The sequence below is a fragment of the Capra hircus genome, chromosome 22, assembly GCF_001704415.2.
Source record: "Capra hircus breed San Clemente chromosome 22, ASM170441v1, whole genome shotgun sequence".
In the NCBI taxonomy this organism is placed as follows: domain Eukaryota; kingdom Metazoa; phylum Chordata; class Mammalia; order Artiodactyla; family Bovidae; genus Capra; species Capra hircus.
This window is the reverse complement of record NC_030829.1, coordinates 32,604,996-32,623,278: the sequence shown is the minus strand read 5'-3', so window position 1 is coordinate 32,623,278 and position 18,283 is coordinate 32,604,996. Positions and strand designations below refer to the sequence as shown.

General features: G+C 41.2%; 1 protein-coding gene across 1 annotated transcript in view; it reads right to left on the bottom strand.

The window, feature by feature from the left end:
- Positions 1 to 18,283, bottom strand: part of FAM19A4 (family with sequence similarity 19 member A4, C-C motif chemokine like) — a 175,668-nt gene that overhangs the window by 113,751 nt on the left and 43,634 nt on the right. Inside the window, exons 2-3 of the mRNA XM_013973472.2 lie at positions 16,228 to 16,363; positions 13,123 to 13,238 (exon numbers count right to left, since the gene is read on the bottom strand). Of these exons, the coding sequence (XP_013828926.1) occupies positions 13,123 to 13,237 (115 nt within the window). The 5' untranslated portion in view covers position 13,238; positions 16,228 to 16,363. The remainder of the gene's footprint in view (positions 1 to 13,122; positions 13,239 to 16,227; positions 16,364 to 18,283) is intronic.

The following is an 18,283-nucleotide window of genomic DNA, read 5'->3' as shown; positions in this document are numbered from 1 at the left end:
CCTAGGTAACAGGAGGAGAATTTATAATGAGCAGTATTTTCTTACCTACTCAAAATGCACTCAAGTACATCATCTACGGAAATTAACTCAAAATGAATCACAGACCTAAACATCAAGACTAAAATTAAACCATTTCATAGAAAGCAAGCTTTGTGACCTTGAGTTAGAAGCAAAAGATATCAAAAGCATGGTAGCTAAAAGAACAAACTGGTAAATGGAATCTCATCAAAACAAACATCTGCTTTTCAAAAGGCACTGTTAAGGGAAAGAACAGACTGGGAGGAAATATAGGCAATTCACTTATCTGATGAAGGAATTGTATTGAGAATATGTAAAGAGCTCTCAAAATTCAATATTAAGAAAATAACCCAACTTTCTAAAACATGGGCAAATGATTTGAATAGACACTTCACAGATACAGAGAAAAGCAAACAAAAAGATGCACAACGTTACCGGTCATAAGGGAAATGCAAATTAAAACCATCATGTGATATCACTACTCACCTAGTAAATGGGCTAAAATTAAAAATACAGACCATGCCAAGTGCTGACAAGAATGTGAAGGAACTAAGACTCTCTTACTCTGCTGGGGGGAGTGTGAGCTGGTACAACCACACCGGAGAACAGTTTGACAAGTCAATCATACATCTACCATATGAACCAGCCATTCTGTCCCCTAGGAACTTCCTTAGGAGAAATGCAAGCATATGTTCATGTAAGCACTTGTAAGAAATGTTCCTAACACTGAACACTCTCAAATGTCCACCAACACGTGAATGGATAAACTGTGTGTGACACAGGATGGGCTACTATTCAGCAATAAAATGAGCTTCTTCGAGAACAAATGTATGGACACTAACAGGGGAAACAGGGATGCGATGAATTGCGAGATTAGGATTGACGTAAATACACTACTATGTATAAAATAGATAACTAATGAGAACCTACTGTATAGCTCAGGGACCTCTACTCAGCTCTACAGTGGGCTTCCCTGGTGGCTCAGTGGTAAAGAATCTACCTGCCAATGCAGGAGAACAGCTTCTATTCCCAATCCTACGTGCCATGAAGCAACTAAGCCCATGTGCCATAACTATTGAGCCTCTGCTCTAGAGCCCAGGAGCCACAACTGCTGAAGGCCTTGTGCCCTACAGCCCTTGCTCCCTAACAAGAGAAGCCACCACAGTGAGAAGCCCTGCGCTGCAACTAGAGAAAAGACCCCACTCACTGCAACTAGACAAAAGCCCCCACAGCAAGACCCAGCACAGCCAAAGTAAATAAATAAAACTATTTTTTTAATGCTCTGTAGTGACCTAAATGGAAAGGAAATCCAAAATAGAGGGTGTGTGTGTGTATATATATATATACATATATATATATATACATATATAGGTGATTCACTTTGCTGTACAGCAGGAAGAAACACAGTATTGTAAAGCAACTATACTCTAATAAAAATGAAGAAAAGAAATGAGCTCCTGATGCATATGACACCCCAGATAAACCATATAGCAACTATGAAAAAGAAACCAAGCAAAAAAAGAACAGATCCTGTATGGTTTTACTTAAACATGATTTCAGAAAATGGAAACTCATCTATAACGGCAAAAAAGATCAGTGGTTGCCTGGCAATGGTACAGGTAGGGACAAGAGGGATTGATTACAAAGGGGCACAAGAAAACTTTCAGGGGTAATGGGTATATTCATTATTTTGATCATCGAGATTGTTCTCATGGGTGTGTGTGTGGATGTGTGTGTTTAATTATACCTATGCATTATGTATGCTAAAAGTTACCAAATTGCACACTTACACAAAGTTTACTGTATTCAATTACATCTCAATAAAGCTGTTTAAAAAAATTTAAAAATACATTTAAGTTCCCAATGTAATACCCAACTCTGCACTATTTAATTTAAACCTCATGAAAAAACTTTGAGATAGAGGATGCAGTCCCATTGCCAGAGAGACTGAATAACTGTTTTTCAATAACTCACACAGCTAGGGCTTCACAGAGCCAAAGCACAAGCATTTTGATTTTCTGTTAAATAAATGCTTTCAAAGCACTTGATATTTTTTAAAGGTAATTTCAACAGCTCCCACTGTTTACACTATTTATTTGCTTAGCAAATCTCCTTTCATAAACAGAACATGGGTAAATGTCAACCCCATCATTTCAGGATCATCACAAATTCTAAAATTAATAGGGTTCAATTTAAGGTTTCAGTGACTTAGAGAAACAATCCAGGTTCTGACGTGTCACACAGCCAAGAGTCACAAGTCAGGCTCATTGGAAACAAACTCAAAATCAGCACAACATACAGTAGAAGAGACAGGCTCCCACCTGGAGAAATCAAACACCATAATTTTTCTTCTGGAGAATAAAAACACACACAGACCTGGCAACTAAAACGCTGAGCTAGCCATTGTGTGGATGTTTCAAATTTCTAGATGTCCACTAACTAGAAAAATATTCAGTGTTACTTGCCACTATCTTGCTTTATATACAGTCAGTATTTCCTATTTCAATAGCTCAAACACATAGAATCTCTCCAAATAGAAGTCACTGATCTCCACTGGTTGGCACTTTGGAAATCGGCTACATGACTATAGGACATCTGGGGAAGGTCAGGTAGAGAAAACAGCAATAAGTTCATGCGTATATCTCAAGTCCAACCAGGCCTTTCCATGGTTCTCTTGAAAGAAATGACTTCCTGGACCACCATGCCTTGCAAATGCTTTCCCAACAGCAAAGCTTAGAACTATGTTTGGCTTGAGGGCAGAAGACACACACCTTTAACCTTGTGCCAAGTTCAAACTGTTCACGTTCCCCTGCCATACACATGCCTGGATTGCTGGTATTTACTTCTAGCCTTTTAACGAGTAATTATGTAAGAGTAACAAACTATAGAAAGAAGGCCCACTGGTAGAGTCATTCTTCCATTTTATTTCATGCCCGTATTACTTTTCCCTGAAACAAAGTTATCTACTCTTTCCCTTTCTGAATCCCTCACTACCTGTTCCACAACACATTGTGAGTATGCTCAGTCGTGTTCCACTATTTGTGACCTCATGGAGTATATCTCTGTGGGATTTTCCAGGCCAGAATACTGGGGTGGGGTGCCATTTCCTCCTCCAGGGGATCTTCCTGACTCAGGGATTGAACCCATGTCTCCTGCATTGCAGGCAGATTCTTAAGCACTGAGCCACCCGGTCAGACCCTCCCAGCCCAGTTTAAAATGACTGTAGTTTTTATCTGATTTTAGACATTCTCCAAGACATATGCACTGACAGCCCATGGCATGAACTATTGTACACCCTCTCTTCTCAGAGTGAATTGAAGTTTTAATAGGTTTCTGAACATCCTTTCAACAATATGACTATCACCATATGGGCCTCGTTATTTCCAGCATTCAAGTTACACCTAGAAAAACATAAAACTTCATTTTTCTTCCCATGCCATCTCTACCGTCCTGATTCTTCTTACCAAATGATTTTGTTTTCCTTATACAAAAGATTCTGGTTTCCTTGGATAAAGCCAACACACAGATGAGATCTTGGGCTTTTTAAACCCCAAAGTGTAGGCTTTGTTTAGGTAAGTTCAAAGTTATGACTCGAAGAAAGAAAAAGCAGCTTTCTTCTCAAGGGTAAAAAGAATCTTTTGCCTAACTACCCAGAGAACTCTTCAAAGGCCTTGGGTTGCCTCTTCTGCCTCAAAGGCACAAAAATGCATCAGAAAAAAAAAGCCTGCTCTGTCACCTTCAGGGGCTCACAAGCTTATTTAAGGACCTGAAATTCTTTACTCCCCTCTCTGTGAAACACCCCTTCCTCCCCACAAAAAAACAATGTGAAGCATGCTCATTTGTCAGATATTTTGCCAAGCTGATCTTGTCCGTGGCACTGGGACTTGAACTTGCAGCTGAGATGAGAAGTCAAATGTTAACACCTCATATAATTGGTTCCTTTTTCTTATGAACACTGAGATTAAGATGAGCCCACCAAATGGCACTGGACAAAAATAATGAAGGGTCCAAGGGAAGTCAGTGGAATCCCTCACTCTATGAGCTCTTAGCATCCAGAAACAGTTATGCCAGTACAAAATGACCAAATATCCTCACAGTCCTTCCAAAGAAGTGGAGATGGAGGTCATCGCTACAGGGAGCAAACAGACCTCTCTTCAGGCCTGATCGTGTGTAGTGAGCCGAAAATGGAGACTCATCACCACTGGGATCAAATTGTAGCATGACAAGAGCTTAAGTCAAACTTCTGATTTTTTTTCTTCTGAATGAGTGGTTCTGATACTCACCAGGAAACTATTCAATAATATAGTTGCCTGGGCTCCACCGTGCAAGATTCAGATATAGCTGTGGTGGAGCCTCTCTGTTTTTTCATGTAAAAGCTCCCCAGAGAAATCAAGTACGCATCATCACATGGAAACCCTCTTTACTACCAAAACGTGGGCTTTGGGGCCATTCCAGAGCCTTTTTCTGGTTTATAAAATAGAGGATATTCCTGTGGAGTTGCCTACATAGAAATATACCCATACAGTTAAAGAAGTAACCATTCACTGGGGGCAGGGCAGGAAGATGAAAAAGTTACAGAAGAAACCATATTAAATCTATATTGTTGGACTTCACTCCAGTGGATAAATACCTGTTAATGGTCAAATAACTTCCAGGGACTAACTTTAAGACTTAATGGTTGAAGCCATCACACACACATACACAGACACATACACAGACACACACACATACACAGACACACACACATACACACATACTATCCCGCCATTCTTCTTTTCCTAAAAAAAAAAAAAAAAAAAACTCTTGCAAGGAATGATCGTATAAGCAGTTCATCAGGAAATGCAGCCATCTTTTCCACACTTTATGAAGGCCACACACCCCACTTACCTGGTACTTAACCTAAATTTAGAAGCAGTCATTCAAGAAAAAAATAAAGAACTAAAACTAAAAACTTAAAAAGAAATTCAGTGAACAAAAGGGAGATACAACACTGTGCCCTAGGATTGACCCATGAAAATACAAATAACTCATAATTCTAATCTTTCAGAAAGTAATGCTAAGACTCAATTCATTCCCCTGCACTAAGCAGACTACACTGGCCTCTGGCTGCGTGTAGCTACTGAGTGCTGAGAATGTGGCTTGGGCCACAGGTTGAAATAATCATATTTCAATGTATTAGATTAAATAAAATATACTACTGCTTCATGTGTTTCTTTTTACTTTTTAAATGTGGTTATATAGAACATTTAAAATTACATACGTGGCTCTCCTATTTCTACTAGACAACATCTGCATCAGGCTAGAATACTGTTTCTTCCTGTTTAGCTCTTCTAAGCCCTGCCTGCCCCCTCGTGTCAGAACTCTGGCAATGCAGACTAATTATTTTTCAAAACTATCCATATTATCTTTGAAAGAAATGTCTTACAGTAAATGAGGGCTAAAGTAGTCATTCCAATCAAAATCATTAGCAGGGTTCCTATAAAATTTCAGCTGTTCTAGGGGACAGAAACATGAGCCCAAATTTAGGTGCAGTTACTTTTCAAACAATTTAACCAAAGCTGAAAACAACACAAGGCACCCAAGTCCAACATTCATATTCCGCGATCATCCTGTATCACAGAGAAAACAGAACATCTAACCTTCCATAAATGTAAACATCACAGACCCTCGATAAAATGGAATGCCCTCATAAGGAGAAGGCAGTTTTCAATAAACATGGCCAACATTCATTGAACATTCACAGCACAAACACAATTCTTAGCACTTTCCAGACAGGAACTGACTCCTGTTTACAACTCCTTAAAGATGACTTTTACTGTTTATTATCTCCACTTTCCAGAAGAGACTGAGTCCCAAAGAGATTCTGTAACCAGCTCAAATATGAAAGGAGAGCAGCAGCTAACCTGAACCCCGCTACTTGCTGTGCAGTAAGAAGAAACCCCTTGCCTCTGGCTGAGGATCTCTCATCTTCCCCCAGCATCCAGGAAACCAACAGGCTGCCCTGTGATCTAGAAAGGAAGGTTAAGCCTCAGACTTGCGACAATTCTTGACACAGCTCCCCATCAGTGAGGTGCCTCCCTCTACAGAAGACCTGGCTGAAGACTAGAAGGTAAAAGGACTCTCAGCGCGCCCTGGGGTTGCCCTGTCCCCAACGTGGTGAAAGAAATTCCTTTCCTCTTTTCTTAAGGTTGAGTGAAACACCAGTCTTCATAAAGACATTCTCTTCATTACAGTCAGCTCTTTAGAACAATGAAAAACAAGCATTCTCTCTTGTACACGATAAAGCTTCAAACGTTATATCACTGACTATATCCCCCACCCATACGGAGCCCTCAATTATTCCGTGAAGGTTTCCAGACTCCTGCTCATTCTAAATGCCTCTAAACAGGAAGACAGCTACCATTTACTGAGTGTTTACTATGTACTAATCCTTTCACTTACTTTTTTACTGAGTACATCATTCTATTTTTACAGATAATGAAGCAAGTTCAGAGAGGTTAAGTGACTTGGACAAGGTCACACAGCTGGGAAGTGGCAGAACCAGGATTATGCTTTACTGAAGATCAGCTTGTGCTCTGCTGCCTCAATTCTCAGTTGTGCTCCCGTTTCTCGGGGCCTTAACACCTGGGCACAATGTATTAAACAGGAGACTTTACACCAAAACAGAGTATACTGAACAGCAGCTAGGCACCATGGCATCTGCAGGAATTAAATGTGACCAAAGTCATTCATATTTAAAGCTGTCTGGAGAAATGGGACTATTAAAATGAACCTGTAAACCAGCAGCACCCAAGTTTCCAACTCTCTCAGCTACATGAGAAAAATAGCTATGATTCTGTCTTCAAAGGGGAAATTTAAAGTGTCTAAATAGTCATTCTTAGGCTCGTTCGTGAAGGACAGGGAAGCCTGGCATGCTGCAGTCCATGGAGTCGCAAAGAGACAGACACGACTGAGCGACTGAACAGCAACAAAATATACCCAGGGATAAATCTCCAGGATGCAGGATGTTTTGTGTCCCAAACTCATCACGTGAACCTCGAATGAAACTCACAAACATCCCCTAAGCGGTTAATTTCAAATGACTCTGAAGTCAGTGAAACTGTCAGCATCTTTCCACAGCATTACACGTGCTGCCCTCTTGTGGGGAAATGGTGTCACGTACAGTGGCGGGGAAAGGTTGGGGGACAGGGAACAAAAGGACAAACTGCTCCTTGAAGAAACAAGAGAGTTAACTCTGGCTTCCTTTTAAAAGAATGTAACCTACCAATTGGCCCCAGGCACCTTTTCTGTGGTTCGGGGATACAGACGCCCACACGGTCTCCTCCATTGTTAAGTCGTGTCTGCCTCTTCGCGACCCCAAGGCCTCCTACTCAATCACTGTGTCAGGTAGAAGCTTAAAAAACAACAAAGGTGGCCGTTTGTGTTTTCTAATTCCTTAAAAATACTGCCTCTGTACTCTAGCGGAAGATGAACAGTGCCTTAAAGAAAGATTCCCACTCCCTGTCCCGCGAAAATTGGGTGCATTTTTGTTTTCTAACATTTGAACTAAAGCGAACTTCGGCCCTACACCTAATACCCAATCTGATCAGCCCAAATCAAGGATGGGGTCCTACCTTCTTCCCCTCTGGCTCTGTCTTAGAGGGATGAGTGGAGATGGGATTGGAAAATAGCTCCTTGTTTATACACAACCTTCAGCAAGTTGTTCTAATCTGAGCCATTAAAAGCATCCAATAAACTTCCAACTAGGGTTTCCTAGGGCCACCGTTTCTTTAATTGGCCAGCACAAACCACAAAGCTCTTGGGACGGTGTCAGGAGTCCTTTTGGACACAGTACACTGTCTTCTGCAGTTAACTCTCTACAGCTTGCTCCCACTCTCAGGCTGTTTCAGATACACTCAAAGACCTGACCAGAGTTTCTCAAGTCTGACCCTTGACTTTGTCATCAGGTGAGCACAATTCTGGGAAGAAAATCCACGTGGCCACTGCAAGGTCATTAGAGACATTTACAACACCTGCCTCCCATCGCCATTTCCCTCCCCATCTCTCTCTCTCTCTCTCATACACACACAAACACATACAACCAACTAGAATACACAGCCTCGCTAGAACCATGGGCAAAGAAAAAGCAGGAAGAAACAAGGAAATGATAGTCCAGGTACTTTATGTCTAGGAATAGATAGACTCCGTCCTACAGAGGAAGCTCAGACTCAACCGCTGGACCACCAGGAAACCCCCTACACTATTGAAATCTTAATGTGGTTGTCAGAGGATGCAGGACACTCACCAAAAACCATCATCTCCTCTCGGACCTGGGTCCCAGCTAGGGTGTTTCCCAGCAGCCCCTGCAGCAAGGTGTGGCCGTGGGCACTCAGCTGTAGCCAATGGCAAGAGAGGACAGGTCAAGGGATACTGCCAGCTTCTAACCCAGTTCATCATCACCTCCTAGGTGTACCCTCCCCACCCATTCCCCTTCTAGCTGGCTGGAATGAAGAGGGCTCCAGAACAACCTTCAAGGACACAGGCTGAGAAGAGTATAGCTTCCATGCCCTGTGATTCCAAAAAGGCCACAGTAGAGGACAACCAGTTGACATATTACCTACCCAGCACTCGTGAGCAAGAAATACAACTTCTTTTGTTTAAGCCATTTGGTCTACGTGTAACAGGAATTAGCCCACTCTCACTAAATCATTTGCTGTGTGTGTGCTCAGAAGTTTAGTCGTGTCCAACTCTTTGCAACCCCATGGAATGTATCCTGACAGGCTCCTCTGTCTGTGGGATTCTCCAGGTAAGAATACTGGAGGTTGCCATGCCTTCCTCCAAGGGATCTTCCTGACCCAGCGATCAAACCTGCATCTTCTGCATCTCCCGCACTGACAGGTAGATTCTTTTACCAACAACGCCACCTGGGAAGCCCCACTAATACATTTATGTGCACTTTAATTCAACAATTCCACTACTAGAGATTCATCTGAAGTCAGGACATATATTTGGGAAATACAACAGACAACAAGGTAAATGTCCACCAAAACTGGGAGTGATCAAATAAATGAGAGCACATCTGTACGACAGAGAGTGATATAAATCTGCATGCACTCAAACGAAGACTCTTTGAACTCTACTGTTAAATGGGAAAAAAAATCAAGGTACAAAACAGTATAGAGTGAGATATCTGTGCATACACACGTACTAGTACACACATTCCTTTTTCTGGAAGGATAGGCGTGTACATACATAAAAACTGTAAAATAATATAGAAAATATAGATGACTATATAAAACACTATCTAGAAAGATACATGAAATTGTCAACTTGAGTGGCCCAGGGGACACCTAGATATCTGCCAAAACATGACCCCTGAATATGTCTGTGAAGGTGTTCCTGGAAGAAGTTAGCATTTGAACTGGGGGGCTGAGTGAAGCTGATGGCCCATTGTGGGTGGGCCTCATCCAAGCGCTTGAGGACTTGAAAAGAAGAAGAAAGCAGAAGGTGGAATGTGTTCCTTCCCTGACTGCTGGGCTGGGACACTGACTGTCTCCTGCCCTCTGTGCTCCTGGACCACAGGCCTTTGGAAGGCTGGAATGTACACTGTGCATATGTAGGGTTTCCCTGGTGATTCGGTGGTAAAAGAATCTGGCTGCCAAACGAGAGATGTGGGTTTGATCTCTGAGTGGGGAAGATCCCCTGGAGAATGAAATGGCAACCCACTCCAGAATTCCTGCCTGGGAAATCCCATGGGCAGAGAAGCCTGGCAGGCTACAGTCAATAGACACAGCTGAGCAACTAAACAACAACAATATGTGTATATATGTGTGTATATATATATATATATATATATATATATATATATATATATATATCTTATTGGTTCTGTTTCTCTGGAGAACCCTAATAACCAACAAAAAGTTAACAGGATATATTTTCAACCTGCCTGTTACTGTCTGGAATTTTTAGGACCAGCAGAAAATTATATAACTTATTCCATGGTGACAAATAGGCAAAATCAGCCTATTAATAAATATTCATTTAGCACCCATTATCTTCCACGCATCAAGGACACAGCTTAAGAAACCCATGAGGGAATAAGACTTCATGGTAGGATTCAGGAGCCTTCAACTGTAGTTAAACAAAGGGTATGGGCAGATCACAGGGACTTTGCCAGTGTGCTTCCAGACCACCGCAATTAAAAGAATATCGCGATAACTCAAGACGTGAGTTTTTTGGTTCTGCATATAAAAGTTATGTTACTGTAGTCTAGTAAGTGTGCAAAAGCATTATGTCTAAAATAGAATTCACATCCCTTAATTTTAAAATACTTCATTGCTACAAACGCTAACCATTATCTGCTGCTCTTGCTGCTAAGTCGCTTCAGTCGTGTCCGACTCTGTGCGACCCCATAGACGGCAGCCCACCAGGCTCCCCCATCCCTGGGATTCTCCAGGCAAGAACACTGGAGTGGGTTGCCATTTCCTTCTCCAATGCATGAAAGTGAAAAGTGAAAGGAAAGTCGCTCAGTCGTGTCCGACTAGTAGCTACCCCAGGACTGCAGCCTACCAGGCTCCTCTGTCCATGGGATTTTCCAGGCAAAAGTACTGGAGTGGGGTGCCACTGCCTTCTCCAAACCATTATCTGAGCCTTCATCAAGTCATAATCTTTTTGCAGTGGTCACATCAAAGATCATGGGTCAGACAGCATAACAAATAAATAATGGAAAAGCTTGAAATAGTGTAAGGATTACCAAACTATTACACAGACCCACAAAGAGAGCAAACGCAGTTGGGAATAAATGGAGCCAAAAGACCTACTGGATGAAGGGTTGCCACAAACATTTGATTTGTTAAAAAAAAAAAAAAAAGCAGTAAAGTGCAAGCAAGAAGCCAAGAGCAAAATAAACAAAGCACATCTGTACTTCTGCAAAGATGATTCTTCATATACAGCCTGCAGCCCCAGGGATAGAACAGAGCTCCCCGTGGGCAGGAGCCATCCTGACTACTTTGATGGTTACTGAGATGAGGGGTGAGACGTATATATGGAATCTAGAAAGATGGCACTGATGAACCTAAGCACGGCAGCCAAGGCAATACAGACATGGAGATGTGTGGACACAGTGGGGGAAGGAGAAGGTGGATGAACTGAGAGTATAGCATGGAAAGATACACATTACCATACGTAAAATAGATAGCCAGTGGTCATTTGTTGTATGACACAAGAAACTCAACTCGATGCTTTGTGACAACCTAGAGGGGTGGGATGGAGTGGAAGGTGGGAGGGAGGTTCAAGAAGGAAGGGACGTATGTATACCTATGGCTGATTCGTGTTGATGTATGGTAGAAACCAACACAACATTGCAAAGCAATTATCCTCCAATTAAAAATAAATTAATTAATTTAAAAAGATGAGGGATGACAGGTACTTAAATTCCAAAAACAAAATCAGGAAGAATACCACAAAAGTCAAAGAGAAACCAAAAACCAAGAATCCAAATAAAATCACTGAAAGAAATCCATGATGAAAATTTCATTTCTTGAGCAAAACTTTCGAAGGCTTTGCTCAGATTCTTACCTTCCCTGTTACAGTTGAGTCCTGGCTTATAGGGAAAATACTGCATCTCTGTGTTCACGATTCTAATCTTAACTTAGATTTAATTCAGTTTTGTTTTTTTTTTTGCTCGCTCACGTATATAACACACTTTATTACCAAACTGCACCTTCACTTTCACACAGATACCCTATGGTCTCACCTTTTCCAAATTTAAAAGGTTATGGTATGGAATGAGGATTGCCAACAAAGATGAAGAATTGAAGGGTCAGTCATGGCCCCTGTTTCCCTCAGGTTTAACCACTGTTGATCACAGTCTCAAACCCAGTTTTCAGAAGTCTGGAATGTGCTGGTGCTAACCCGCCTCACTGAAATGTTCTGCTTCTGAACTATACTGACTCTCTACCTGCAACCCAAGAAAAGAGACATGTATTAAACAGGTAAGACTGATGACTTCAAATACCCTATTCCTGAGAGTAAGCTCACCCAAAGATACACAGCACAATAACCAACTAGCCCTGAGCACTTTCACAGCAGTCAAATGGTATCGATTGTACACTGATTTATTAAAATTGCAATCATTATTTTCCTTGTCTTCTTGAAACTGTTGCTTAAGGAAAATTGAATTGTGAGAGAGTTTAAAAACTTCAGCCTAAAGTTAAGTCTTAGTCCTAAATTATCAGAATAACTAACAGGAAACCTTGACCTGCTGTATATCTGAGAATAAGGCTATGCGACCAGCACACTTTCTTAGACACAGACTTTACAATTCTGACACATACACGGCTTAGGGTTCAAGCTTCACTCTTTCACCAAAACCTCAGAGCATGCCTGGCGCTGCCACACCTCCAATTACTGAAGCATAGACAGTAAATTAATTGTTTAGCAACAAGTTTGCTGACAAATATCAATTATTCAGGAAAACACAATTCACTGGGGAGTTTTCAAATCTGGATCACTTTAACTGTAGATGTTAAAGGGAAAGGTGAAGACAAATACACAATACACACCGAGATACTTAACTAATTATTTTGATCTGTCTTTAAAGATAAGCAAAGGACAGACATGGGTCTCACTACAAAGTATCAGAATGCTTCTCTAAGACTTCACACGCGTTCTATTTTAGGTCCTGTGCAAAAGTTACCACCACATTTTTTTTCCTTTCTTTCTTCTTTTTAAATCATTCACCATCTTTTCCTAAAAGAACCATATTATGTGCAAACTGCCTTCAGTGTTCATTCAAGTTTATCAATAAAGATGTTCTGCCTCCAAAGGAAGCTGGAATATACAAGCACAAAATGCTGCTGGGTTTCCAGGATTCTCGACAAAAATCACTTCCAAAGAATGGAAGTGTACTCAGGAAAGGAAAACCTGGAGAAATCTTAAAAAGATTTCTGGAAGCATCAAACCATCAAACTGCTTTACCCTGCTGTATTTCATGCTTCCTCTGATTATTTACACACCATCCAAGGCTCCTGTCAATTACCTGTGCCTAAAATGTGGGCTTTGACGTTTCAAAGGGTTTTATTAATTGATCTCAGTGGCGCATGACAAGTTTAAAGGGCTTACCTGTGTGTCCCCGGAGGTGCTGGCTGGAGGCGGACATGAGCTTACAGCACACCATCAACACGTAGGCCAGAAAGAGCCAGTTAGACAGCAAGACGGATCTGGCACAGGCTCTCATCCTGGAGGGAAAGCAGGATGCAGGTCAGCGATGGGTGGGTGGTGAGAGACTCTGAGCAAACACCGTCCTTAGACGGCGCGGAGAGCAGAGGAAGATGTTGGGCAATGCACCTCTACCCTACCTCACCAAAGAGACTAGAGGCCAAGTGAACCTTACATGCACTGTGCATTCACTTAGTTTTCAATACACACCTTTTATAATTAAAAGTTTTTCAAGTTAACTGCATGCCTCAGTGAGAAGTCTATTTATGAACCCCTAGAGCATAGCCTGAGTGGTTCTGATAGAACATGGGGGCTATATACTATTTTATAGCACAAAATTTAAAAAGCAACATACTTTAAGCAGGATTCAAATAAAAGATATGTGGTTTCTGCATGTGAAAGAAACCACAGAAATTCACACACCAGGCCTGAGAACTTTCCCCTGGTTTCTCTGACTGCATATTAATGCCTTTTGGCCTAGAATACTGGCTGAATAGTGTATTAATCCAATCTCAAGAGTTTGATGAGAACATGGGCAACTACAGATAAATATATAAACAACTTCATATAGATATCAATAGATAAATGGATAAAGATAAAATATTATTCAGCAATGAGAATGAAGGAAATCTTGCCATAAACAAAATTTTAGATGGACCTTGAAGGCATTACTGCTAAGTGAAATAAGTCAGATCAAGACAAATATTGCATAATCTCACTTTTATGTAGAATCTTAAAAAGACAAATTCTGAGAAACAGATTTAGTAGCACAGTGGTCACCAAGGGTTGAGGGTGAGGGAAATGGAGAGGTATTAGTCAATGGTCAAATCTCCCAGTGACATGATTAACAAGTTTGGGGATCTAATGTTCAGCATGGTTATTACAGCTAATCTAGTAACACTGTCCCATATACTTGAACATTCTAAGAGGGTAGATCTTAAATGTTCTCATCACAAGAAAGAAAACAGTACCTATGCAACAGTAAGAAGGTGGTAGCTGATACTATGGTGGGAATCATTTTGCAGTTGATAAACATACTGGATCAATACAATGCACACCTCAAACATACACAGTGTTATGAATCAATTACATCTCAAAAAAAACTGGGAAAATATATTTTACTTCATATGAATGGACAGTATCCAAACAGTTGCTCAAAGACATTTCAGTTTGCAAATGCGGCTGTGTGGTCTATTCTGAAACACTTCCCTTTCCAAAAAAGAGTAAATAAAAAGAAAATAGCTAATATGCGTTCTACTTCCTTCCCTAACTTTCTGCCTTTTTTGATCTCAGATAGCACTAGATTAACTTTAGTTTGTTCTTTTTTTAACTAACTTTTTCAAGTGGAAGTCCAAGCTCTGGGCATTTGGAACTCCAGTAACACCGGGTTCTGCCTGGCTTCAAGGATAATAGATCCACCACAGAGGATCAAAGGAACTCCCTTTTCATACACAAGATATACGTATAAACACTCATGGGCAAATGATAAAGACATGGCCGTGGATTCCTGTTTGAGTAACAATACAGGCAAAGCTTCTGAGGAAATCCTGAAGAAAGGGCCTAACAAGCCTATGACTGCCAACCCCACGGGGTCTCAACAAGAACCCTGACTCCATGCTCAAGAGGAAGCACAGCCTTGGGGACCCGGTGGCCACACCACACTCCCAGGAGCAGGCACTGGCCTCTCACAAAGTAGTCACATAGATCTTGTTGAAAGATCTTGTATTGCCACTGATTTGAGACTCAGTATGACTCTGAAACAGCCGCAGTAACACAAGATTCTAAGATTATCTTTGAAGACCGTGGTGGCAAAAGGGACTTGAGTCAAGTCCCTTTTTGATGTCAAGCTTTGAAGCTTGACACAATTTTGCCCTTGGCCTTGGAAATTCCAAGCACTTGAAACTGACAGAAATACTAGCCTCTGCTTTGAAAGACCTGCGTGCACCTTAATTTTGCAAAGCATGTCCTCCGTCTCCCCCACCTCAGCCTCCATGTACGGTGGGTAGAAACCCTGGGATCAGCTCAAAAGGTGGCAAAGAATATGCACGAGTCTATGTGAGCTTGAGGTGCTAGTATGTAATTACATTTTCACTTCAGGAAATTGATTATTAATTTATTACTCAACAGGGAAAGCATGGAGGTTCCGAATTCTATATATGCTGAGCTTTTTAATGAGGTGCTCTGTCCCACCTCCCCTATTTTAAAATTCCGGTTGTCAACTCCAATATCCATTATTGATCTAATTGTTACAAAGGCTTATCCCTCTTACCCAAGGGTCAAATTTCAAATATCTCCCAATAAAAGTGTAGGCCAGCTGGGCCCAAGGTGCTGGAGAGCAATAGAGAAGCTAGAGTCCTTTCTAGGGGCAGCTGCTCCAAGGGAACAACAGCTATGATTCCCTAGAGAAATGCCTATGGCTAGGTAGGCAGCTATTTAGTAATGATTCTTCATGTCATTCAATAATCCAGAGCCCCAGTAAAAAGATATCTCACCTACTACACTTACTGTGGTGACTCAGACAGGAAAGAATCTGCCTGCAATGCAGAAGACCCAGATTTGACCCCTGGGTTGGGAAGATCCACTTGAGAAGGGCATGGCAACCTATTCCAGCATTTTCTTGCCTGGAGAATTCCACAGAGGAGCCTGGTGGGCTACAGTCCATGGGGTCACAAAGAATAGGACACAAATGAGTGACTAACACTTTCACTTTTCACCTTCATACCTACTGTGATTTCTCCTACATTGAGCATTTTTGTCCAAATGTAAAACAGAATTAGTTTATCTTAAACATATCACCTTTGGCCCTGTTGAATAGCCAAAGTACTGCTTTATCAACTGAAATAATTTCAAAGATCAGAGTTAATTTTTTAAAAATTCTCCATATGTCTAAAAATTCAACATAAAATAAAGCTTTTATAAAGGGTCATCAATTCTAAGATATTCTATCTGCCTAAATTCTTTATGCTTCATAAAGATACCATCTCTAGGTATGTGCTAAAATCATTTTACCTTGGAGACTTTATAAAATTTGGTTCCAGTCAAACACGGTTATTCCAGGATGGATTTCAGAGTGACTCCAAGTTCCCATTGGCAGCAAGGACCAACCATTTCGACAGTTCCAAAAAATTATCTTAACTTCATAGACCTATTTAAAATACAAAAAAGACAGAAACCCATTAGCATTTTAATGTTGACATGATACAGGTTTTCAGAAGCAAAATTTTTTTATTTTACAACAACTGTGTTTTCAGGCAAGTGGTAGACAGTCAAACACATACACATTTATAAAGGGTCCTAATAGATGGGGATGGAGGGAGGGCGGGAAATACAGAATTCTGCACTTATTAATTAGCCACACAGTAGTTAACAGAATACAATCTTAAAGCAGAAGTTCCCTCTGCAGCAAACGCATGACCAAGTTGACAGACGGTACCAAACCATGCATGATGCAAAACTGCACTGTCTCATCAAGCACGGGATGAAAATGAAATTGGAGATACTCCAATCCCAAGAGTTCCACAACCTGCCCAAGTTCACAGAGCAGTGGAAACGCTGGCATGCAGACCTAAGTTTCAGTGTTCTGTGACATGAACTTGATGATGATAAACAATTTGCAAGACACACCACTATAGAATAGATAACCAAGAAGAACCTAGTGTATAGCACGGGGACGTAGACCCAATATTATATAATAATCTATAAGAGGGGAACACATGTGCACCCATGGCTGATTCATGTTGATGTATGGCAAAAACAACCACAATATTAGTAATTATCCTTCAATTAAAATAAATAAATTGCTTTTTAATGAATGGATTTTATATATATAGGCTTTTCTAGTAGCTCAGATGATAAAGAATGCAGCTATAATATAGGAGACCCGGGTTTGATCCCCAGGTGGAGAAGATCCCCTGGAGAAAGGAATGGCTTCCTACTCCAGTATTCTTGCCTGGATAATTCCACAGATAGAGAAGCCAAGTGGGCTACAGTCCATGGGGTCACAAAGAGTCAGACACAACTGAGCAACTTTCATTCATTCACTAATACAGATATAAAACAATTTACAAGGATGCTTTTTTGAAAAATGCTGATGGGACACAGAAGGCAAAAATTTTTCCAACATAAAACACACAAAAATACACTTTTTAACACCATAACTGAGATTCAACATGCTCCTTTAATGCACACACCTAAAAAGACTTTTCTACTTAATGAAAACATTTTTCAAGAAGGATTCAGATAACTCCAAACCAAAAGACATTTCCCCCAAAAAAAGGAACATGAAACTACCCATTTTTAATGCCACTAAGTTAAGTACATCCCTCCAAGGGATGGAGATCAAAGAGAAATAATGATGGGCAACAATAAATATTTAAGCTGCAAATGTGACATACACATGATTCTTGCAGGCTTCCCAGGTGGTTCAGTGATAAAACATCTGCCAATGCAGGAGACACGTGTTCAATCCCAGGTCAAGGAAGATTCCCACGTGCCATGGAGCAACTAAGCCCGTGTGCCACAACTATTGAGCCTGTGCTCTGGAGTCCAAGCACTAGTGAACGCTGCGCTTCCTAGAGCCTGTGCTCCCCAGCAAGAGAAGCCACTGCAACAAGAAGCCTGTGCATCACCACTAACGTGTAGTAGCCCCAACTAGCTGCAACTAGAGAAAAGCCCGCGAAGCAATGAAGACCTGCTGCTGCTGCTAATTCGCTTCAGTCGTGTCTGACTCTGTGCGACCCCATGGACCACAGCCTACCAGGCTCCTCCGTCCACGGGATTTTCCAGGCAAGAGTACTAGAATGGGTTGCTATTGCCTTCTCCGAAGACCTAGCATAGCCAAAGATAAATAAAATTATTTTTACAAAAGATCCTTGCTCCATAGTCCAATCATTATCGAATCCTGTTAAACCCACTGCAAATGCACCACAAAATACAACTGATAGTTTTCTCTTCTTTGGGTGGCCTGGAGGTAATTACAGATGTTTGTCTAGAGGCCTCTTTAGGTGACAGGCTTGAGATCCATCCTTTTGGGGCCACAGGAGACACAGAGGAGTCCGCGAGTGAT